The sequence below is a fragment of the Anas platyrhynchos genome, chromosome 13 (genome assembly GCF_047663525.1).
Source record: "Anas platyrhynchos isolate ZD024472 breed Pekin duck chromosome 13, IASCAAS_PekinDuck_T2T, whole genome shotgun sequence".
Taxonomy (NCBI): Eukaryota; Metazoa; Chordata; class Aves; order Anseriformes; family Anatidae; genus Anas; species Anas platyrhynchos.
The window spans coordinates 5,688,274-5,713,959 of record NC_092599.1 but is presented as its reverse complement, the minus strand read 5'-3'; the positions used below and the strand labels follow the sequence as shown (position 1 = coordinate 5,713,959).

Below are 25,686 nucleotides of genomic sequence, written 5' to 3'. Positions count from 1 at the left end.
TTCATGCTTCCAGTTCGGGTAGGCACCATATTTACTCCAGATTAAACATTAATGTAACTAGGAGTAAAGCCTCATTATCTATTCTGCTCAAGCAAAAACTATCAAGGCATAATTCAATTGTTATTTTAAATTCTAGTTAACACTTTTGATATTAAAAGGAATGCTTCTGCATACGTCATAAGTATACTCTGGGTTACTGAAGTTTTCAGGAAGCGCTAATTCATATTGGTTTGGGCAATGGGATGCAATACTGCCTTATTAGAGTATATTTTTTTTGGCTGGGCCCCTTCAGCTTCAACAGCCAGACACATTGATCTAGTGTTGCATGTTCCTTTGAACATTTTTTTCATCCTTTCTTTCTCTTCCTTGAAGTGTTTTGCTAAACAAACATGAAAATGATAAATCTGGGAGGCTAACATACACAGAAAGAAGCCTCTGTATGAAAAAAAATAACCTGAAGAAAGGCCTGGATTCCTGAAAAAAATAAACACTTAAGAGGCATTATGGTAGTGTCACAGTAATTGAATCATTTATAACCCAGAACAGTGGAGAAAGGAACAATTCCACAGAATGAGCTTTTAAATCCTGCTTAACCTGTTGCATTTAGAGGTTGGGAACCCTCATCAGGGGCTAGAAAAAGGCTGCATGGGTGAGACAAAGGCAGATTGATTTCATGCAGTCCACAAATAAATGAAGCAGTTTTCAGCTTCAATAATTAAGCAGGTAGAGTGAAGTCCTGCCATGCTTGGCACTTTCTTCAGTGGGACCTAGATTTTGCCTTGAGATTGCGTGTGGCATACAGGGACCAAATCTCCCATCAAGCTTACCACTATGAACTGTCTTGACAAGTTAGGTTTCTTTTCAAGTCCTTAATTCCTTAGAAGCATCTCAGAAAGGTACTATGGTGGATTTTGCTACATATGCTCAGAATACCTGAGTCAATTCAAAGTGACTAAAGACTGATCCAGAAACAGAAATGTCTACATTCTTCAGATTCTTGATGTTACTGAATCTGAACTTCAGCTTTCACAATTTTTTCTTTTTCTTTCTCCATTCTATTTTTCTGTATGTTATACTCTCTGATTACTTAATTATTGCTACCAATTCTACTGTATTATGAAAGAGACCATTCCTCCCTTGTATTTTACCCATGAAAAACATTTAGACACCCCGTAATTATAGTAGGTACAGGAATGGAGAAACACCTCCATAAGCGTCAGTCTTACACCCAGCTTGGGATCAAGAAGTTGAAGCTGAGCTGTGTACTTAAAGGTATTTATCAGTGCCACTACTCAGTTAAATTGATGTGCTGGTGGTCTGCCACAATCAAAAGAAAAATAAAAGTGGACAGGAGCTAGTTTGCGAAAAGGCCTGAGCATAAGGGCATTAACCTGTTAACACATTTGGGAAACAGAATCAACATCTCTTATCCACAGTCTGAAGTACATTTAAAAAAAAAAAAAAAAACATATAGAAGGATAACAGCTAACAGCGTTTTCCCTTTTCTCCATTTGCTTTGACTGGCATCATGAATCAAGCAATGTGGTGGAGAGGCCATGAGATATTCTGTAGTGACGATACCTTGTAGACATGGATGGTTTTCAACAGAACCAGCTTTCCATGAATAAAATTCTTACACTTCTGCACAAAAGCAGATGTCAAATATCTGCCCTCCACCACTTCAGATGCAATGGCCTCAGTCCACAGCTCTGTCTGAAATATTGTCACTCTGGTGATTACATTTGTGAACCTCATGGCAGTAATAGTCAAACACAAAATATGCAGTATAGAGCGTTTAATATTGCTTGGCAATTCTGTAAGAATAGTTTAGCGGAATTATATATATTTGTGCATTTTTGTGTGTGCATTTAATGAACTGAGCTAAAAATATATTGAGGAACATATTTTAATGTGCTGAAAAATATAGAAAAATGTACTGCTCATGCTTAATGAACAAGATTTTTTTGTAATGGGGCCTATGAGTATAACATGCAAAACCCTTTATATCTGCACACAGACCACAAACAGGCATGCTCAGTACTGATGGCTGCAGACCTGGATGGATGCTGATGTGCACAATTGTCCACCCTGTGCATGCACATCCAGAGTTTCCACAGGCTGACATGTATAACCACTGGTAAAATGTGTACATAAAATTGTGTTCCCCACTGTAACATGAAATTCTTCCATGCTGCAGGCAGCCCAGTCTTAAAATTAAAAAATCCTTATTTCTGTATAACCAAGACAAATTAAAATGAAATAACGTTCATGTAATAGAGCATGTACATGGGAGAATGAGGGTGCATATGTGCAAATAATGGAATTATCTCCAGTACTACCTTTAATGTGTAAACACTGTTTTCAAGAAGTGTGCTAGTTTTATCTTATTTGTAATATTTATTAATTAGCACTGAGGACTTGCTTACACTAAGTTAGGTTGGAGTAAACCTTTGAGTAATGATCTGGCAAGTCTGGAAATGTGTAACATTAATTTTTTTTTGTCTTCTCAAACATAAGGAGAGACTTGACTTGGAAAGAATGACAAAGCTCATAGTCCTCGGTGATGGAGAGCATGGCAAAGAGTTTCATGGGGACTAAAAAAGCCAGATGAATGGGTAGTATAATGGCAGGTGGTTTTCCATGTTGATGAAAACAGGAAAAAATAAAAGAAAAAAAAACACATACATAGGACAAAAATGACAAATGTTCGTTTTAGCCTTGGGACATTATTTTGCCTTTATATTCAATGGAAGGAAGTAGACATTTAAATTGCCACTTAAACGAGCTAAAGCCAGTCCTTGTGCATGTCCCTCACAGTACTGTTCTCTAATTAAATTATAACTACTCAATTCAAGACCTGGTTCATCCCCTAAGCAGAACATCTGCTCACTGTACTCTATATTTAACATGATGCAATGTGTGATGTGGTTAGCAACATTGTTCTCCAAATATGAATAATGGATTTGTGAGGATCATATAAGTGAAGAACCAGGGAAAGTGATGTTTTCGAGATGTAAACTGCAAAGAGAGAAGAGCACCCAGGGGAATGTGTGGTGAATTGTTTCTAGTTGTTTACTGAGGGCTGGAGACTGCAGAATAGGGTAACAGGAGTTCAAGACCAAAAGGACAGGAAGGAAATAGAGAAAGAGGCCAAGAATCATTAGAAAGCAAAGCTAGGCTATTCCTAGAGGTGATTCACCAGGGGCCACCTACTGCTCCTGCAGTGGTGAGAGAGACGTCAGCCATGTGGTGACACTGCAAAGGATGATTTGTTACGAAAGAATTGGTTATTGGGGGGGAAAAAAAATAAAGCAGTGTAAGACCTAAGCAGACCTAAGGTAAACACCTTGAAGAATAGCAACTAATTTTGTAGGACTCTGTTTTGGGACAAAAACTGGATTTTCCTAAAGATGTCCAATTTGCAGCATATATGTATCTTTTACCTTTTCCACCACTCAGGTCTCTTAGCACATCTTTGAGTAGACACCCAAAATCAAGAGCTACCACTTGATTAGAACTTGATTTAGGTATTCCTTTAGCCATTGTAGTCAGTGGAAAGCTGTCTTGTTCACAGGAGTTAAATGCTGACATTAGGCTGCAGGCAGAGAGGTGCAGAGCTGCAGTTATATGTGAGATCGGGTGTTCAGAGGACTGTCCTGTACAGCAGCTCTTCTTGTAACTGTCATTTACTGTTCCTCAGAGACGAAAAGCATGTTCTGAATTTTTTCCAAAACAGAAATATGCACTTTTTTTGAAGATATATATGAACTTTCTTGCAGTTTGTATTTTTTCTTTGTGAATTTTGGATGAATTGCAAGCACTTATTTTTATTCTTGTCTTGTAGTGCCTTTTCATACTAAAATCTCAAAGAGCTTGGAGAGAAAGAGAGACAAAGCACTTTATTTATGTAACTGCATTAACTTCAGAGAAATCACACAAGGCTTTGTTAGGTCCATTTGCCAGGTAAATTTCATAAAAACTGTTCTAACTTATGTAAAGAAGTAAGAAACATATAATGCTATCTTGATTCATGCTATGGTGCAAGCTTCTCTGCGGTAGGACACAATGACCCACAGCCAAACTGCATGAAGTTTCAGGAGAGAAGAGGCAAGTATATTCATCTGGAAGTGCAGCACGAATTTATGTGCAATGCAAGTACCCAAGTCAGAGTCCTGTCATTTTTCTAATGTCTTATGCCGGCATTCAGCATCATAGTACTAGAGCATCTCCCACAAGTGGAAGGCACATTAACACTGCTGTATTCTTTGCCTAATGGAAATAGGCTACTTTTGTAGTTCATTTTAATTCTTATAGCATACAGAAGAGTGTGAGTGATAATCTGGTTTGGCTTTATGGTGGGAAACTTTGTAGAGAAGTTGATTCTTCTGTTACTGTGAATGTTCCTAATTCATCCGGCAGTGAATTTTGCTGAAGTGTTTTGGCTCTTGAAAGCTTGTTTTTCCTCTTGCATACACACCAAAATCAGCTGCTATCAGGAAGCGATGAATGAGGCTATGATGGATGTCATGGTATGATGTCTGGGTTAGGTGGTCCATAACTGTATGGAAGACTTTCCAAAGTCTGTGAGGTAGCAGCCATTAACTAGACCTTGCTATTCTGTGGCACAGGGTGTCCTGTGGGACAAAGAGCAATAGAGGATACTTCCCAGAAAAATAATCTTGATAAGGTTGTGTCTGCTACTTTATGGAATGACTGAGTTTTCTTAGGAAACTATTTCATTCCTACCTATAGGGAATTCAGTCAAAATTTGGTCAGATTTGGTTTCATCTCTTGCCTCTGACCTTTGCAATCTTGCACCATTTGCATCTTTTGCAACGATGATTGCCATTATCTTTTGTAGAAATTACTGTAATCTTTCTCTTTTTTAAAAAATAATCAACAGCCCAAAGTACTGAGATTAGCTCAAACAGCCACTTTAACAAAACCTGTATTTCTTCAAGAAGTTGCAGTGCAGTTTTACATTGTTTTCTTTGTTGTTGTTGTTCTGCTTTGTTGTTGTTGTTGTTTTGCTTTGTTTTTAATGCCCAAGTGCTTACTCTCTGTCCCTGGAGAATCAGAAACAAAGCCATAAAACCAAGCCCAGTTGTCTGGAAAGCCCGTATGTTAGATAAGTGGCAAGAAAGGAGCAGAGATATCATTCCATCATGCTGATGACCATCTCATGGAATTCACAGCATGATAAAAGGAATTTCTTATTGAGTGAGGGTCAGTGAGTGAGCTAAGAACTAGTTTGTCTGGGGCATTGATCAGTGCATATTTTCAATCTTCCTAAATATCATCCCTTTTGAAGCAGTCACAGCTAGTAATTTATTTAGGACACAAAACCTCTAACATAAACAAGGATTAATCTTGGAAGAAAACTAACAGAGACAACAGCTTTGTGCCATTTCTTTTGTTTGTATAATTAATGTTCAACATTAAATGTTCACTCGGCTGATACATGCATGGTACCAGCAAAGTAAATTCATTCAAATGCAAACAGTTTCTCTTGTATTGTTTTTGGAACTATACGGTACATTTGTTCAGCTCCCTGGTAATACTTTAAAAGCTAATTACTTTGAAATGTAAACAAGTATGCAAATATACATCAAGAAGTGCCAATTGGTTGTTTTTGAGGTTTGGGGTTGAAAGAGCCCAAGAAGTGAGAACTATGAGTTTGCTGAATTACTGACAGTGCTGCATTTTCTATTTTCTATTGTAGCTCTCTGCAGTATTTTTTTTTCTATTGTCAGCCCCTACAATAGTTTCTTTATCCAACCTAGTTCAAAAAGAATTGGAATCAATGCTTCAAGATCGTGCAAATTTTCAGCTGAAGCAAGTCAACAAAACTGATAGTAGGGAGGAGACCACAAATGCCCAGGAGATTTGATCTGTTTGGGAAGCAGCAAGCAGTGGAATATTTATGCACAAATTGAATAGACCTCACAGATAGCTTCCCTACACTGGCTGGGGATGATAGGCTTTTGATCATTGCAATGAAAACATGAAGGAACAAAGCAGGAAAGGACAATGAGAATTTTGGGGCAGCTGTGTCCCATTGTGCTTCTTCCCAGCCCAGCTTTTCGTTGTGCTGTGCACTGAGATGAAAGGTCTCAGGGCTAAGGATTCCCTTCCTGACTCTGCCTTTGCTGAAGCTCAGAACTAAGAGCTCAGGAGCATAAGTGTTACAAGCACGTGTGCTTTCGGCTCCATGTTTTCAGCACTGACACCATTATCTTAGAAATAAGTGGGAAGGAAGGTACACAAATTTCTACTTCATTAGTTGCTAGTTATATCAAACATCTTAGTTGCTTGTTATGCCAGTGAAATGTCTGCATCCATGTGCTCTCACCAGTCCTGCCTTGGTCAGAAAGGCCATGCACTCATCTTTGCTCCTCACAGGTCCCCATCAGGAAGATGGGAACTGTAGTTGCTCCTGGGTGCTGTCCTGGCAGTATTTTATGATACTCCCGAGCATAATCAGCAAATGGAAGGACAAAGTTAAACCCTTCCAGATCTAGCCATGACCTTAGGTTTTTCAGTAATAAAAATATCTGTGTAACATTTAGATATGCACTGGACAATGTCAAGCATCTTTTCAAAGGGAGGTAAGACTAACAATTCATGGCCTTGATATAAGGAAATTCCTGGTCCATGTTCTTATGTGGGCAGCCAGATTATGAAGTCACTCACTCAAAATCTGGGGCAAGCAGCCTCAGCATCTCCTGACAAAGCAATTACCTGGGACCAAGTGCTATCTCACTGAGTTAGAAACCTTCTCACAACAAAGACCATCTCTTGGTCTGAGAAACTACAGACATTAGATTTCCTTTCCAGCACCATTAGTTCTCTGGACTGCCTCTCGGTATGAAACTGTGATTGCATATCCCCATCTCAGAATGGTCATTAATATTCCAGTTCCAGTAGGGCTGAATATTAGTTATTGCTGTGAAAAGTATCCGATCCTGAAAGCATTAACATATATATTCAGACATTGTGCAAGTGAGTTGTCTCACAATGTGAATTATGCTTTCTAAATAAGAGGGCTAAAATGCATGTGACTTTGAGGAGGAAACTGTAATATTGAAGGAGGAAATGTCTTCAGTGAATTTTCTACTGATTTCAGGAGCTTACCTGCTCCATGGAATGTATAAATTATTGTAACATGTTCAGATGAAATTTGTGTAATCAGAAGTATTTTTCTGGATACACTATGTCAGAACAACAATTTTTTTGGATGTTTTCTGTGGGTTTCTTTTTGTGGCAATTGAAATAAGACCCACGTCCTAAAGCTATTATTGTAGCAACATGGATTTGCTGGCTGCATTACTTGTTCACAGATGGTTAGCCTTTGACATAGCAATGAGATTGTTCACTTCTGCAAGATGTTAGCACAGATCAATAAGAAAACTGTCTTACAGAAAGAACACCTGTTTGTCAACCAAGCCTGCCTTTAAGGTATTTCAGATATTACATTCTCGTTTGTTCAGTGGAGAGCCAGTAGTTTCCTGGCTGCAGGGTTAAATTCCCTCTTTTGTAGTGTGGTGTTTGATAGCAGTAAGAAAACTCCCTTTGGAAAAAGAGGGAAACCTGCATCTTTACCGTGTTGGATATCCTAGCAGGTTTCAGCTCTTTTCCCCTCCCTCCATTTTGAGCTGTAAAGGTAGCACATGTGCTAGTTTTGTGCCAAGCAAGAAAACGCCTTCATCTTTAGGGTTTTAAAATAAATATTTGGGGACAGCTCTATCCAGGTAGTGCCTTGTAGGAAATATGGTCCCTGCCCATTTACTACTGATGTTAAAATATGTATTGTAACAGATGACTCATAATACAAAGGACCAGAAAAGTCTGAAAAAAACAGGCAAAGGAAATAGTGTGAGTAGAACTGGAAAAATGTGAACTAATATATCTGGGGAAAAGAAGTATTCAACTATTAATGCTGGAAAATTGCTAGCTGTTACAGTGGAGATGAAAAAAAAATGCAGGAATGTGATGGCATTTTCTCAAAGAGCAAGAGGTAATAGTCTCTTTCTGAGTTGCCTGGTTGAGAACACTGCTGGAAAGCACAGAGCACCATTTCAATTAGATATGGCATTCCTCTTCCACCCTCAGACTGTTGGCTAGTTTTTCTATTACATAGCAGCTGTCTCTGTTTCTATCTATTGCTTGTTTTTCATTCCTTGTCTATCTCCATAGTGCCTATGTGCCTAAGCAATAATAGATAAATGCCTGTGTGTCTTGTAGTTTACATGCTGATGCTCAAATATTTTTGAAACTGGATTAACTCATGTTTGTTGTCTATGTTTCAACTAAGTATACTGTACTGAAGAACAGACTAGAGATAAATGCTGGGTTGGGAAAAGAGGGCAGATTTCCTGTCTTAAATGGAGACAATAATGCTCCTCAACTTAAGAGCTCAGAATTTTTTATTACTGTTAATAATAATGTTGTTATTAGATAGTAGAATCCTAAGAACATCAGTACCAGTGATGTCAATGATGCAGAGAAGAGCTATAGACATAATTAAGGTGTTGGAGGCAGGCTTATGAAGAAAGATGAAGAGAAAGTAGAAAATGCACAGCTTGGCTAAGTGGTGATAATGATGATGGGGGATGTGATGACCATCTAAATGTATCTGACATCTGTAAACATAGAACAGGGAGTAGTAGTGTTCAGTTGGTCATAGTATTACAATTAGGGCTAATGAGGAAAACTGAGCAAAAGAAAACACAACATTTTTTTGCTGTTGAGCCCAACAGTAGATCACATTAGATGCTAGAATGGTATCTTCAGAGGATCCCTGGTTGCACCAGCAGAAGCCCAATTGCTTAAATAATGTAAAAATAAATTGAGCAAGATGGTCATGAGTGTGCAGAGTGAAATATTTTGATACTGGGAAAGGACTGGGAAAGATGACCTCTCCTGCTTCTGATTTCCAGCACTTTGTTAGAAAGAGTTGGCAGAGATCCTCTATTTGTAGTTTGTGGGCATTTTTGATTATTTTATTTGTAATGTGGGCCCAGTTTAAATTCAGTATTATCCAAAACTTTCAAGATTGGAAACTCAAGTGAAAAGGGAAAGGGAGGGCTGAACTGAGAATGGAAATAATGAAGCTGTCCAAAACTGTGAAGCTTTCAAATTCTGAGGCCAAACCAACACAGAACAGTCCCTGCTACCCTGATAACTGAACCCAGACAGACATATTTAAGCTAGGATTCTGTCACAGGCTTAGAACTTCATGAGAGAGTCAAAATGTCCAGATGTTTCTTGGTTTTGGTTCTGTGTCTCTTAGTATGGCAGAGGTGGGTTGGGTGACTGTGGTGAATCTGGGGTGGGAGCCTTCAGGACATTAGGGGAGTTTCTTTGGAAGGGTTAACCTGGAGGAGCAGACTCTGGATGCCCATGAACCCCATGGAATGTCAATTAAACCTGAGATATCTAAAGCTAAACATCTGCAGCACATCAGATTGCTTTTCCTTAGGAAGTTGCAGTGTATGCATAAAGACATATGTATATATATTTCCATTGTGAAATATATTGTTTGGATTCCTTGGTGCTGGAATTGAATTATTTTCTTTTTCCCCATGTAAAATGGCTCCTCCGTTTTATGACTCCAAGAGTCATAGTTAAAGTAATTGATGCTTGGATTTCCTTCTCTGTCTCAACTTCAGCTTTCAGGATACTCTCCCCTTTTTGATGAATGTATGAGTACATAGTAAGGTTTCTTGGCTGTAATATTGTATGGGAATGAAAGTGGAAACCATTAGCTAAAAGTAGATAAATAATATGACTTATAGCCCCCTTGCGACAGAGGGATTTTATCTTAAATTGAAATGTATTGATGTTTGCCAATGAAGCATCAGTATTTTTCACCAGAAGTGTTTTAACTAAAAAAATCTGTTGAAAAAGAAAACATTAATTAAGAAAAATCCTACCTCATATTCTCAGAGATAGTATTTGGATGAATACTGATCACTAACAAGGGTAAACAGGAGAAAGAAAAACATGCATGTTTTCTGTCTGGCCTCTCTGGTTCTGCTAACTGCAGAGCTCCCAGCACACTGCTGCTATTTAACTAATAAAAAATAAATTAATATAAATTTCAAGCCAATGCTGTAATGTATCACACATTGCTTTCAAAGTAGGAAATTATTTGCTCACTAGACTTCATGCATTTCCATTCAAGTATGCAGCCCTTTTTATTCGTATTATAAGGGAACAGAGTGAATGAATTGCACATGTATTCAAAGAAGCAGTACAAATCTGAGCAGGAGCCAGATGATCAATTATCAGGAGGTAGTATTGTATTGTGTTGTTCACCAGGAGCTTCAACAGAGACAAGAAATTGTCAAAGAGAAAACATTCAATGCTGTTACAAAAAAAAAAAAAAAAAAAAAAAGTAAAAAAAGAGAGAGAGAGAGAGGAATCAGAGTAAATTGTGGTTTGAATGTCGCTTGAATTGTATGCTGAGAGCTGGAGTGGAAAGACAGAGCAAATCAAGGTGACAGGAAATAAAATATTGCTCATCAATAGCAGTAGAAGGAGAGAGACATCAAAATATGGAGACTTGCACAAGAAGGCAACTCAGGATAATGACTATTCAAAAATGTAAGGGAAAGGATTTCTTGGGAATCATTGAAGCAGTTTGGGAAAAGAGAAAATCTGTCAGACTTGTGTGTGATATTAATGTCACCAGACAAAAAGAAGCAAATATAAGGAGGCAAAGGTTATAATGAAATAAAATATTGTCCATTGTCCTCTCCTTAAAATGCTGTTGAGAAGGCAATCACTCTTCCATAAGGCTTCCCACAGAAGTAGCCACAATGATGAGATGAAACATGGAACAGTGAGGGCTGAATCCCAGATCACCTTCTGCATCTCTCCCTTACGTAGACCTGGTTTGGTCCTGACCAGATGTAAACCAGGTAAATTATGTTTAAATCTGGTTGAAATAGATTATGCTGGGAAAGAAATTTTTAAAACTTTTCTACTTATAATCATGGTACTGTAGTCTGAGAATTAAAATATGGCTATTCACTTACTCAGTCTGTAACATTTACTTAAGTATTTGACTAAATACAGTCCAGTAATGAACATACTATAAATTCTGCAGGCTGGAGTCTACTAGGTTCTTCTGCTATAGGTAATGCATAGAGTGTAAAATGCCTACCATGCAAAACCAGCTGATGGCTTCTGTCCCTTCAGTTCCACTCTCTGTCTTTCTGTAGCATTGTACAGTCACTTCCCGGAGAAGATACGATTTTCTACACAAGTATAGGACCAGCTGCTGGTCGTCACGGTGTGAATGACTCTAGGAATATATATGGCGTGGGATAATGTGCACGCTTGTCCACTGAAAAATGACTGAGAAATGATGGCCTGACATTGCTTAGCTGCAACAGTTTGGAATTTACTGCTGCTGCTCATGGCTCACAGCACCTGTACGGTGACATTTTCATTACATATGCCATAACTTATGGTCCTTTGTTTTCCTATTTGTGGATTTTGTAACACGTGCTAAACCCCATTGACAAAAATGTTACTGCCACTATAGTAAGACAACCCATCTGCAAGAGATCCCATTTGAAATATCTACACTTTGATCCCGCCCTACCATGTCAGTTTTATACATTGGCCAAATTCTTTCAGTCTTGTTCCTCCTTGTTATTTTATTTACTGCCATTCTTTGGAAGATTAATGCAGCTTCTGCACTGGTAATAATTCTCTGTATCAGTCTGTCTTCAGTATCTATGCAATCCTGGCTCTTCATCGCTGTACATTCTTTATGGATAACATTACTTTCACCACCCCTTATCTAACTACTTCATAAAAAACACCTCACACATTTATAAAGCATGACAAGAGCATTACCATAAACTATGTTACTCTGTTCAGTAAACATATCATAGACTCTCCATAGGCTAATTACCTTAGTGGAGAAAATTATCTGGGGATGAATTTATCTGCGGCAATCATATCAAATGACAGACTGTATAGAATAGCATTGTTCTGCTTTTCCACAAGTGTTTAAGGTCCCTATATCATTTTGTTTTCACTGAAAATCTAAATTTTAAAATTTATTATTGCTGTTCTTTCTAATTGGTAGATTTGTGTGTGAATATTTAAAAAATAAAAAATAAAGCAGAAGTGCAAGATTTTGGGGTACCATATTAAACATATAAAGGATATGTTATGAATATAATCAGAGCAATTTGTAGTCTCTTCTGAAGTGGATAGGGAAAGGAATATAGTTTACTGATCTGGAAAGTGAAGATCCATGAATAAAAGGATTGGTCAGTTTTAGAGTTCTGGAAACGACAAGGTGCCCAGGAAAAAAATGTTGGATCCTGGTAGAGCCTGAGCAAGACAGACTGACAGGATCAAACAGTGCTCGCCTGGCTGACATGGAATAATTTCTCAAAATTTTCATAGCAACTGCTTTTCATGAACTTCTTATGTTCATTTCTCATCAGCATATGTACCTAAATCACATGTTTCTTACCAGTCTATTTATTCCATCTTTTACTCTGTCTCTTTTCCAAGACTCATTTAATTTAACATTTTTCTTTGGATGCCTATTTCTGGCATTGTTTAGGAAAAAAATACTTTGAGGCCCTAAGAATAATATTGTGTGGTTCACCCACAATTTTTTGTTAGGATATTTTCAGGCCTAATTTCAGTACAGATATTCACTGCATGAACTGGAGATGTCAATAGCAGAAATGTTCATTTCTCCAGTTTTGTTAGCATCATAGGTCTTTTTTATCTCTAGTTTATACTGCTGCCTGCAGTTTAAGTTACAGGAGGAGCCCTACCTGAATGCAGGCATAGTATATCTATTTTACCCACACTATTTTTTCTTATCCTCTCTGACAAATCAAATATTAAATTTTCCAAACCACCCAAGTGACTAAGGGCACGATTTTTTTAAAGATATTTCAAGATTTTCTGCTCAGCCTTTCCAGGCCTACATCATTTAGAAAAAAGAAATCCCATTTACAAATGATCTAGACCTTTAGGAATGTAATATTTCACCGAGAGTCAATGAAAATTAGAGTCATACTGCCTATTACTTTTTGAAATGGAACTTAAGTTATTTCTCCAAAATAATGTTCTCTTTCCGAGTTGTTGAAGTCCTGCCTCTTCATACATTTCTTAATGTCATCCTAAAGCTGTAAATCCCACCAAAACTTCTAATTTCTAGGCTCTATGTCTCCAAGTTGCTGTAAGCTGATCTCCCTTTGAAGTAGAAAAATCTCATTAAAAGACTGAAGATCCTGACTAAGAGGATGTTGGATTCTCGACTGCCTCATGGGTTACATCTCTGCTTTTTGTAGTTCATCTATACAAGAATGCTAATAGCACCTATTACAATGCACTTTCAACACTCCCTGTGACAAAAAAAGCAATCAAATGTACAGGGTATGTGTATGGTCCTCTGCAGGCAGTGCTGCCTGACAGCTCTCCCTCTGCTGTCTATCAGGGACAGCGGGCACAGGCAGTAGGTGGGATTTTCTCATAAACTGTCATTTTTGTCTAAGGGGATACAGTACGCATGCATACAAAATTGTAATTAAGGCTACCGATAACTCTACTTCAGTAACAGCTAGAAGCAAATTCCTCATCAGCATTCCTCTCCAGCCACTCTTGCCCTGTTGTCCTCTTGAATACTTCAGCCAGCGCTGGTTAGTGCACTGCCATTTGAAATGCAATGTGCCAGAGGCAGTAGCTGCTCGAAGCCTGCCTTGTTTTTCTGGATACCATTTTTTCCTTTGATTCATTTTTAAGAGATTTTTTTTTTTTTTTTTAATATGCATAAGAATAAGGTCCTGCGCAAATTTCTCAGGAGATCAATTTGCAAGGCTCTTTAGTAGAAAGACCTATTCTCTAGTGTGTATATTGGTTTGATATGGAAATCCATAAGCCTGCCCTAGATCCACCCCCATCTTATACACTGGTGTGCTCTGGGTTTTCTTTGTGAATTCAAGAGCAGAAACCATACAATTTCTTCTTTTCAAAAAATACTTATTTTTAATTTCTGCGAATAAACCGGTTCTTGAGGATCAGAGTCTACTCTGGGTGTAAGTATAAGAATTGGTAAATCTCTCAGATAAAAAACCTCCTGTGGCTGATGGGAGAGCATTAGTAGAAAATTGTAAAAGACTACAAATCCATGTGTTAATTAGAGCTTTGCATATCCCTGCTTTCCCTGTTATACTGAACGGGAAATAAAACACAAATGGAAAAAAAAAAAAAAGATTTAGTATTCAAATGAAACATTAACAGTCCTCTGAACAACACACTTTAAAGGTATTATTTTCTTCTAGAAATTCTTGTTGTTATGGATTTTTTGTAGAAAAGTTTGATTTCATGGAAACGGCCTTTTCTGTCAAAAAAATGAGTCTTAGAAAACTAGCTTGTAACAGTGTAAATAGCCAGGGATGCCTGTACTGAGTGCACATTGACCCCCTTAGGTTTTGAATTCTGACTCCAGAAACCGTCAAAACTTCTGCTTCCAATGAAGAACTGCTTTGTCCAGCAGTTCTTCTCCAGACTCGGACCACATGTGCCACAGGTCTACACGAACAAGGTTGATAATATTTCTGGTCTTACTAGAAATAGGGTCATTGTATCAGTGGTCTAGGAATTAGGGCCTGAGCCAAACGTGAATGTTGCACCACCACCCACCAGGAAAGAAAAGTCCTTTGCCTCACAGCCAAGCTCTGAGCTCCACGGGTAATCTTTTAAGTGACCTAGGTGTTAGAAGAAGCTTCAATAGCAGCTTGAAATAAACCTGAAGATGCAAATCCATAGGAAACCAAATTTTGTTAGACACACTCCTCATGGAACTACTTGTTCTGGTCTTTTGTAAACAAATATCATTTTCTTTGGAGGAGACACCCCATGTCTCCAGGACCCTCTCATAGCAACAACTTTTGAGGAAATAATATCCCAACCTAAAACTTAATGACCCACAGCGGGAATCACTTATGTTGCTGCTGTTGCATAGTGTTCCCACACTGAAAATAATATATGTGCCACATAATGAACATTGAAAATACTGAATATTAATGAAAATATAAATATAAATTTAGGAAATAGACCAGTACAGTCTTATTCTGATCCCCTGGGCAAAAAAATAATGCAGTGTATAACCAGGAGGCTCACAGAGCATATGTAGTGGGTTACAAATTGCCACGGTTACTGTAATTCCACATATAATGAGTAGCCCATGAATCTATTTACAATAGTTTTCATAATCGGCAAGAATTAAGTATGAGTTAGAAACCAGAATTCTGGCTTAATGCTAAATTTTGGTCCATTTTTTTTGATCGTACCTTTGCGTTACTTAAACCTCATAAGCCAAATTCAACTGTTCTGTAACTTGATGGGAACTGATGGCACTCCAGCAACTGAGCTGCAGTTAGCCTCAACCCCATAAAAATGAATAAAAACCCTGAGCCTGATTGCTTTGCAGCCATTGCCACTCTCCAAGTGCAGAACAGCATGCTCCTCTGAGTGCAGAAATGTGTCCTGTAAACTTGATCCTTTTCTTTCTGGAGCAGATACAGTATGTATACTGGGGGTTGGACCCAATGATCTCCTGGGGTCCCTCCCAACCCCTATAATTCTGTGATTCTGTGATGTCAGTGGATTATATGTAAGATAAAAATTGAAGTATAATTGCACTGTGGCTATGATGAGTCTTTTATTTGTTCACTTATGAAGTGGCTCATGGAGTAGCATGGGATTTTGTTTTTCCATCTGTTACATATTCCTGTCAGGAGCAAAAATGTTCTTTTGTAAGTAATATAGTAGTAGCTTATTATTTCTTAGAGTAAAGTAAAGTATAGTATTTTCCCCTGAGCGCAATGTAGTCTGTAGTTCTGGCACATTAGCTGGCATAAACATTTTGATTAAAGCTTATGAATGTATTAATTACACCTGGGAAGTTTCCAAAGCTTATTCAAACTACAAACTCTTCAAACCACTGCTCCCAAATCTTAATTCCTTTCAGCAACTGTAGAAGTGTTTGTCACAGGATTGTCTTTTCTTTTCTAGAATGTTTGTATAAAGAAATGAGGTAGCAAGTGTGCAAATTTTTTTTCCCACTAGTTTCAGTAAGTCTTTAAGTGTCTGAAGATTTTTAACTTCCGTGTTATTAAACATTTGTTTGCAGTCTGAAGGTCTGAAGAACTTTAATTCTCTTTAAAGTTTTCTGTGACATCCTGGGTCTAGGAACATCTGCATGTACTCAAGCATTTATCAGAACAATGTCACTGGGCATATGACCTCAAACGGGATGACAATACTGGAACATACACTACCTAGATGAGGCTGTATAAATAAATAGAGCTATCAAAACTGGTAATATTTCTAATGCTGTTTTGAAAGGACTTGGTTCGTATGACTTCCTTTGTTCATATTCCTACAGTGGGTTGCTTATCGTGTAACAGAGGGCAGAATTTGACCAGCAGAGCATATATAGTTTTTTGGGTATCACTATTTTTTTTGCAAGTAACACAAACAAGTTCTTACAACAACCTTCAACCAGATTAAGTTGCACAGTGCACTGAAGAGGAGATAGAAGAAAATGCAGCAGAGAGTCTGAATTCTAAAATCACTGGGCATATGATCCCAAAGAGAAAGGCAGATCTTATCTATCAGCTGTCTGTGCCTCTGCCAAACAACCCAAGAAGCCTCACCTAAGCACAGCTTTGCTCATGCATTCATGCACGCATGCATTCATTATGGCTGACCTGCCCTACAAAGGTCCATTAAGTGGAGCTCATTTCAAGCACAGATGGTCCTGAATAGCTTAATGTCTGCCTGGTGGCCAGAATAAGTGAATTCTTGATGGTCTTAGACTTCTGATCACATCCATGCAGCCAAGGAGCAAATGAAAACATGTTTATCATTTTGATAAACAACCTATCTCATTGCTGCAGGATGCTCCATGTAACTCAGCAGAGTCAAATACTATTAAATTGTCATCACTGTCAAAGAGAGAACGTATAAGTTTTTCTACCTGAGTCATAGTTAATGACTTCCACAATGTATAACACAAATAAGTACTGGTGTTTGCCTTTTTAATGTTTGTTTACTGATAAGTTCAGGCTCTGCTAGAACACAGAGGTGAGTTATAATTTTGAAGTGCAAAATATGCTTTTATTATTACCTCTCAGCTAGAGATATAAAAAACAGAGATGACTAGAAGATGGCTTTTTGGCTTCTGCCAGGCATGCACTCAGCCCCTATTGCTGATTAGATAGTTTAAATCACAGCCACCCACAGTTGGTTCATACTTATGATAAAATATTTCACTCTGCAGTGTGTAAACTCAAGGTGGCTTTATAACAGAGATAAAAATGAACATGTTTTCAGGAGTTAGGTGTCCTCCATTTGGAATTAAAACATTTGCAGGCAGTAACAAACAGTTGTCCCTGTCTTATAGGAAGAATGATGGGTATTTTCTGTACTTCAATATTTTAAACCTATGCAGAACAAAGACTTCCAGTAGGAAATACAAAGACAGTCTTAATGCCGTAGATAGCTGCAGTCTTTGACAGAAGAAGCTAATTCCTTTCCAGAAGCTAATTCTGTCCCTCTTGCTTAGGTAGACAGCACATTTCCTTTATGCAAAGTTCAGGGCAATCCATGAACTGAGCACTCACAAAGGGTCAGCTGCTCTTACTATCAAGTGCTGGTAATGTTCGGTGTGAAAAGGATGCAAGTCACATTAGGACATTTCCATTCACCTCCAAAGGTTCTTGAAGAAAGAGCAAAACTATTCCTGATCTGTGAGGTCCTATGTATTTCTAATCTTTTCCTGATTTCCTTGGGGGAGGGTGAATACCAAAAAAACAAGCAAGCAAAGCCTTCTTTCTTCCCTGGTGGGTAATGCAGCCACTTCGTGGGATGTAACCGTCAGCATGACATCCAGAACACTCTTACTTAGAGGATTTTAGGGTGCTTTCCTCTCCTACTAAAGTCGGTAGCAAATCCTTTATTGAATTCTATGAGTTGGATGAGACTGTTATTGTAGAAACAAAGCCAGAAGCCATATTAGCTCAGTAGACCATAAACCGTTAAAAAAATAACCCTTTCCTATTGTTTGTGACAAGGATTCAAACTTTTTCTGCACTCAGCCTGTCAGGTTAATAATCCACATTTTTATTTAAGACCCTAAATATTCATTTATAACAGATGGGAATGGCTCCGAGGGAGCTGCTACAGTTTTGAGTCAATAATCCATGTTTTTTAAAAGTCCACAAACTTATAAATACATATATATGTATAGATATATATGTATTTATATTATATATATATATAGTATATATTATATGTATATGATTTGCCTATATATATATGTATATATATGTTTGGTCTATCATTCAGGTCAACCCTGATATACCCTGCAAAATGTCTTTGAGTATTTCTTCCTCTCTTCTTTAAAACAAGCTGTTACATCTGTACTAATTGTACATATTGCCAGCTTCAGTAATTTGTAAAAGATCTGATGATGACAACCGATTACATTACTTGGGATCTTTTCTCCTTCCCATAAGGATAATGGCAACTAAAAGGGGAGATATGCTGGTTTCCAAATTTCAAAAGATGTCCTAAGGCCTGAAATCCACATTTACCCAGCAGGATTGGAGATGTCATTTTTGACCAGACACCAGTGTTGTTTCAATAAAATTTACTCCTTGGGTGAGGATATCTTTAGTAAGCAATATCAAGCTCTAGGCAGGTAAACAAAATGTACACTTTGTCCAAATGCAATGCTTCCTTTTGGGCATTTTTTTTTCTTTTCCTGCTAACTAAAAGTTGACACATGTAATATTAACACCAAAACAGCAAACAGCATCAAGAAAGAACAAATGTCATAATGCACCTGTACTACCCAATCTTTGTACTCTGCAGCATGGAAGTCCAAAATGTTGTCTGTGCACTGTTAAAGGCTAAGAAAGTCGGAGTAGTAGTTTTATTAACAATTCACCTCTTGGCAATGTGCGAGGTTGCTACTTCTGTGTTACATCTCCCATGGACTGGTTTCAGTAGAATTAATCTCTGATATTAAACCTGAGAAGCTAGAGCAACTAGACAAATGGAAGTAAGGGAAAAAAATATTTGTTTTCTTTTGCTCAAGGAAAATATTTCCAGCTATGCTTCTGCTTATATCTCCACCTGAGAAACAGAAGGTGTGGGAAAACACATTTCATAATCTTTAGTATTAGCAATATTGTGGATATAGTGATCTGTTTTCTAGACAATGTGTGGGAAATACAAAATCAAATAATGTTTAACCATGTACACCGATGCTTTCCAATGTCAGGCCATGGCACAAATTTCTGAAGCTCCATACCATATTTTCCTGCTCTGCAAAACCAACCTTCCTACTGGTGGGGATTATTTTACCATCAGAAAGAAGTCACATCCAAAATCAAAGCCAACAAGGCCTTGAGCTCTCTTCAAATTTATGGGGGATAAGTATCCTCACTATATTTGTTGTATATGTGGTTCGATAAATAATGTAATCAGGAGTGTGCTTTTTCAATGATTTTTTTTTAATCAGTCTCACTGTGTCCATTTGTATTTATCTGAGCGTTATATTCTATTCCTAATTTGTGTGTGGCTTTTAAAAAGTGTAACATGTATGTGCAATGTTGTTAAAATATATTCCAACAAAACTCAGTGCATGTAATGCTGTCCAGTGATGGTTAATAGATAAAGTGTGTTTTAATGGAAAAATCTGATTCTATGTAACAAATTTTTTAGGAAAATGGGTGTGTAACACACATAACTTTCTCCATGTGAGATGGATTTTTTCTTCTGTGTCAGCACCATAAAGGGTCTTTTTATTATTGTGATTATTTTCATTACAGCTACAGTCAGCACAGTTTAAAGCTTCAGTTAATGTACTTAACTATCTAGTGGTAACAAAAGGAGGTTTTTGTTTGTTTGTTTGTTTTGTTGGTTTTTTTTTGCTTTTATAGTTTTGTTATGTTTTGATGCTCCTAAGCATCTATACATTTTGAGTTAAATTCTTTATTGATGCCACAACTTGAGTTTCCACATAAGAATTAAAGGTTTTATAAAGCTCATCAACTACAACCCATTATTTTGAATAGATAACCAAATGAGCAAGACTAGCTCATGCAGTTATTACTACTCATACAGGAAATTAATAGAGAAAATGAAGCATTTAGCTTATTCACAGATATTTACCACACAGTATATGTAGTCTAAAATTAGAAATACTTATTACTGTGTACATTATCTTTATTGTCGAGTTTTCTATCAATAAAATCACAAATCTCTCTTCTCTTAGGACATGACCATAAGATGAATCAAACCAATGAGAATCTTTTTATTGCTTTCAATATGATTTGGATGGGGGAACAGGGAATTTAAGTGATGAATTACTTCATAGAAAGACAAAGGCATTTGGGGCTGAGTTGATTGTCACAATTCCTCTTATTCCTGAGAGACAATTAAACGACCTTTTGTCAGATGACAGCTTTCTGAATTGTTGGGATCTCTCTTCTGTGGTACCTATTGGCTTTCAAAAAAACCGTGTCAGCAGGCCAAATGCACCTAATAAGTAATACATGAAGCAGCATCTCTCTCCAGATGGGTTGAATATTTACTGCAGTCAGTCTTGTCTCAGGCTTGTGGATGCATCGGTTCTTTGGTCAGGAGGGAGAGGATGTCTGATCCAGAGTGACTGACTGAGTGGATCACAGGACACAAGGGTCTCTAAAAAGAGATCGATCGTGTCTCCAACATAACCTTTTGACTGCACCTAGAGGCCATCTGGTCAGCCTTCCTGTCCCAGCTTCTCCTCTCCTCTGCCTTGGCCTGGCAGAAGTTACTCTTGCCTTGTCTTGACAACGTGCAGTCAAAGGAGATTCCCTGTCTATCTACCCCAGCACTTCACTACAGAAATATCACATTCACGGAGTCACCTAGTAACAGGACTCACTCCTGAGTGGAGAGAGGCCACTGGATTCCTCAACCTCTTCCAAAACCATTGTTCACAGCCAGATGTGGACCAGCATCTCCACACTGCTTATTCTTCTACCTGCCTTCAGGATTGCAGAAGTGCTCAGAAGCTGTCAAAGCTGTTTCAAAAAGAAGAGTGAATGCCAAAGATAGGAATAATGCTTTTTATGCTACCGTAAAGGCAATGTAGATTTAGTATTTTATATTGACATAAAATAATATTTTTTTCTAGGAAAACTTTGTACTTATCCTGCACTTTAGTATGCTCTATGTGATGTTTTCGACTAAGTTTAAAGAAGTCCTGCCAAATTTATGCTGCAATTTCATAAAGTAGCCAAATATCTGTGGGGAACAGACTGGTGCTATTAAATGCTTGGCGATCATGAGCTAAACAGAATTTGAACTAAGGAATCAGCAAATTACTGGGCAGCGTATTAGCCCACTGTGGTGTCTCATCTTCTCTCACTACACTGCTGAGGTGAACGGGAATAGTACACGTGACACTTCATTTCTGTCATAGCATATGCCACAAATACCTGGTATTCATAAACCCTAAGGCACTACCTCTCTGTCTTTCACTCCTTTATGTTCTCCACCCAGTAAAACCATTGCAAATGTTTATAAAGGACAATGAGGGAGAAGACTAAATAAGCCAGGTGACCTTGCATACAAAGGGAATGTTTTCTGCCTTAAAACTTCCAGTTTTGTGCGTGGGGTAGGAAATGAAAAGGCTGTTGCACCATGCAGTGATTTGGAGAGGCTGATTGCCATCCACTAAAAGATGAGTACTGGCATAGAATCAAATATTTAGAGGGAAAAAAAAGGTTATTTTTAGATGTATTCCCTTAACCCCTGTCCTTGTATGAGAGAATATTTGGGGAAAAGGGCAACCAACAACACAAGTATAAAATCAGCCAAAAGTTATTGCATTTATGCATTCAACATAAGCATTAAGTTACCTATATTTGTGGCATACTCCATTTTTTTTATGCCAGAAATTTACTGATGTCAGAAAAGTTTCTAATATATGACAAGCAAACAATATCTGTTCTAGAGGGATATTTATCTGCATTTTCTATTAAAACTGAAGCATAGCAGCATGTGCCTGTTCACACATAATGGGAGAAATAATGTAATCCCAGCTGCACAGAAACTGTGCAGAGACACAGACAGTAGCATGCCCAGGTGCTTTGATTAGCCACCACTATTCTTCCTAATCAGAGTGTCAATATTCTCTCTCTCCTTTTTTTCTTTTTTTTTTCTTTTTTTTTTTTCTTTTTTTTCTGCCAGAAGGAGGAACGTGTGAAGTTATAGCAGCACACAGATGCTGTAATAAGAATCGAATTGAGGAAAGATCACAAACAGTAAAATGCTCCTGTCTACCTGGGAAAGTGGCTGGGACTACAAGAAACAGACCTTCCTGTGTTGATGGCAAGTAGCTCCTCCTGTATATATGTGTCTGTATCTGTACCATCCAGTAAGCAGCTTTAAGTCTACAGAGTATGCATAGGAATTTTGTTGTGTTGTCTGTTAATGAAACAGGAAAGCTATCAGCAAAAGCATATATTTGAACCAGCTTGCCTGTTACTTTCACACATGGTACTATGCACATGGATCACGTCAAGATTTACTCTCGAAAATATGAGTATAGCACTCAGTGCAGCCACTCAGATCAGTATAACAGATTCTGTGTCAGGATTGAGCCCTTAATAAATAATTGGATGAAATTATCCCTTGCATCACTTCAAGAGGCCTCCTGGTGCCACATTAGTTTTGATCCATAAATATTTCAAAGGGCAACAGCCATTCGTTTTGATTTAATTAGCCATTTGAAAAGTCAGTGGCAAATAAATAAATAAATAAATGCTGTGGTCTTATTCTGTAATGAACATTACAGAAAGCTAGGAAAAAACTGCATTTTGAACTCACTGGTGTGTTGAATCTTGTCAGTCACAGGGATTTTTTGCTGCAGCAAGAACACCAGGTTACTTGTATTTGGGATTCAATGCTGCACTCCAGGTCTAGCTCAACAGGGTGTCTTCCTCTCTGGGGCCCCCCTGCCACCCCTGCAAGGTGAAACCAGGCAGCAAGGGGGAGCTAGCTGTGGCTTGGATGTGCTTAGCACAGTATGAATTGATTATGAATTGACAGGGAGTAAGTGATGCCATCAGTTCCTCTTCCCAAACAAGCCACTGGGTGTTTTTTTTTCCTTTTTTTTTTTTTGTTAAAAGTTCCTTGCTGCTCTTTATGGTAAATGTTTGGTGCCCAAAGTGAGACAGGAGAATTGTTGGGTAATGAGGACAGGAAGACCTTATAGACAAAGCTTGGAGGCTTGCATATTCAGTACTAAAGAAGATGAAAAACAGGGAGCACTTTTAAGAGATGAGAACCTAATTTTTTCTCAGCAAGTATCCGTGGTGAGTATGTATTTGGCTTATCTTTTAAAGACTGAAAGAAAATGTTGCATAATTTCAAAAATACTTTCAGAATTTTAAGTTATGAGGCAGTCATTTAAAGCTTGTTATACTGGGAATGCTATTCTGCTTCTGAATTCATGAAATGTGCTAAAAATGTGCTATGAATGGACCTGTGAATGACTGCACTTTAATCTATATTCTGTCATTCTTTTATTGCTTAGTTAACCCAAGTAATTATATATATATATATTTTATTTTTTTTCTGTTGAGCACACTCATAAAACTGTAAGTGAAACCTACAGTGGATCTTAACCAAAGATCAACCATACAAGCCTTGAAGAGTTTCATGTTCTTTGGCAGGTCACGAGAAACAGAGGCACCGCATAGAGCAGACACCATTAATTCAGATCTCATAATTCTGTTCAGAGGACAGGAGCTCCTGCTGTGTTAAGAAAAAAAGTCGGGTGCAGGTGTGGACCGGTGCCTAATTGCTCTGTCAGGATTACAATAAAAAGAAACATTTTTGTCTGGAATTTTGAAAGGAGTAAGGATAAAACAATGACTAATATAAAAGTGCAAAGCTAGTCCCATTGAAGTCACTGGTAAGACTCACAGTGACTTCAAAGCCTGAAAACGTGAACTACAAAGGAATGTCTTCCCCTTTCAAGTTTAGTTGTTGTAGTCAGACCATAGCTTCTTTTGTGGATGGCTGGTGAACAGTTCAAAAGCCCAATATGCTGCTTGTAAAAATTAATAGAAGGGACAATTCTTTGGCCTTTGTTTTATCCCAGACTTTGCCTTGTGACATTTGACATACTGACCTGTTTTAAGTCAGAACTTTGACCTATTTGGCTCTTCTGTCCTTGCTAATGCAAAACTCCTGAAACTTCCCATGGGAGACTTGTGGAAGTCAATACTTTAACTCAAATAAAGGTTTGGGATTTGCTGTCTCTTTTGCACAGGACATTTCAAAATGTCATCTGCAACTTTTTACCTACTTTACCTACATTAGTGAAAGGATTAAGACCTTTTAACCATGGTGCATTGTACACTGCCAAGACACAATCTGTGATTAAGAAAGCTTGTTTGGGTCCATTACTTTAAAAATACGACATGAATGTTCAGGTTACAGCAGTATATTCACAGCCAAACAGGCCAACCTCCTCTGAGGTGACAGAGACTGAGAGATACCACGTCAGCAGTCTCCTCCCATCTGTGGTTGATGACTGCCTTGAGCCATCTCCACCTGATAGCTGTTTAGTTGTATTTAAAGAAAATAAAAATGAAAAATATACATATAATGAACCTCGGCCTAGACCTAATTGTACCATTGGCCAAATTGTGACTTAATGGGATCAGAATCAAGTTCTTGATGCTTCTCAGTCCAATTGCATCAGAAAACACCTCATCAAGGCCAATGCTTTGACAGTTTGAGTTCATGTCACAGAGGAGGGACGGCATTCCCTGCACTCCAATAGCCACTGCCCCAGGACACAGCTGGGCTGTGTAGGAGGGAGAACACAATTATGTGAGTTGGTCAGTGTAACCTTTTCAGTAAGTATCGGGGGTGACAAATGGCCCTTTTGTCTCTCATTGTGAAACCTCTTTGTGGATAGCACACCATTGTAGTATGTAAGACTCATAAATGCAGCTCTCCCCCTGAAAGCCAGGCTGTGTGCATGGAAGGGAGAGGACAGGAAGCTCCTGTCTGTCCCCATGAAGTGCTTCCTGACAAGTCCTGCAAACCCTTCCTCAGGGGCCTCATATTAAAACAGATAGAATGAGACTAGACCAAGGCAGCCTCTGAATTTCTAAATTCTTCTTTGCTGCTCATTCAGTAGATACTGTCCTAAAATCTGTCTGAATTGTGTAGTAACAGTGAGAGCAAAACAGAAGCCAAATCTTGCCATGAAACAGAGAAGCCAGCCTATTATTTCTCATCGCCTCTTCTGTTGCACATTCACTTTCATGATTCCCTTCACTGCTCCAAAGTCGTTTTTTTTAGGGTTGTTTTGAATGTTCCCTTCCCTCTTCCAATTTATCTTGTGTGTCACTTGGCAGCAGCATGTACTATGGGCATTAGTCTGCTCAGCTCTCTGTCATGTCTGTTATTATTTTCTCCATTTGCCCAAATACCTCTCTAGAGCAAGTCCCAGATGGATTCACTCACTTTCTGTTGCAGCAGCATGGAATTATCCCATTTTTTTGGGGGGGGAAGCAGTGCCAAGCCTGTCCAGAAGCTCCCCAGCCCTCCACCTAT

At 38.2% G+C, this 25,686-nt stretch overlaps 1 protein-coding gene across 7 annotated transcripts in view; it reads left to right on the top strand.

Moving 5' to 3' along the window:
* TAFA1 (TAFA chemokine like family member 1) overlaps positions 1 to 25,686 on the top strand; it is a 228,079-nt gene that overhangs the window by 159,995 nt on the left and 42,398 nt on the right. For 6 of the 7 annotated variants that reach the window (XM_027467539.3, XM_005011201.6, XM_072044368.1 and 3 more), the window contains one exon: positions 22,300 to 22,440. In XM_027467539.3, coding sequence (XP_027323340.1) covers positions 22,300 to 22,440 — 141 coding nt within the window. The remainder of the gene's footprint in view (positions 1 to 22,299; positions 22,441 to 25,686) is intronic. The other variant, XM_072044372.1, reaches the window with a different exon arrangement.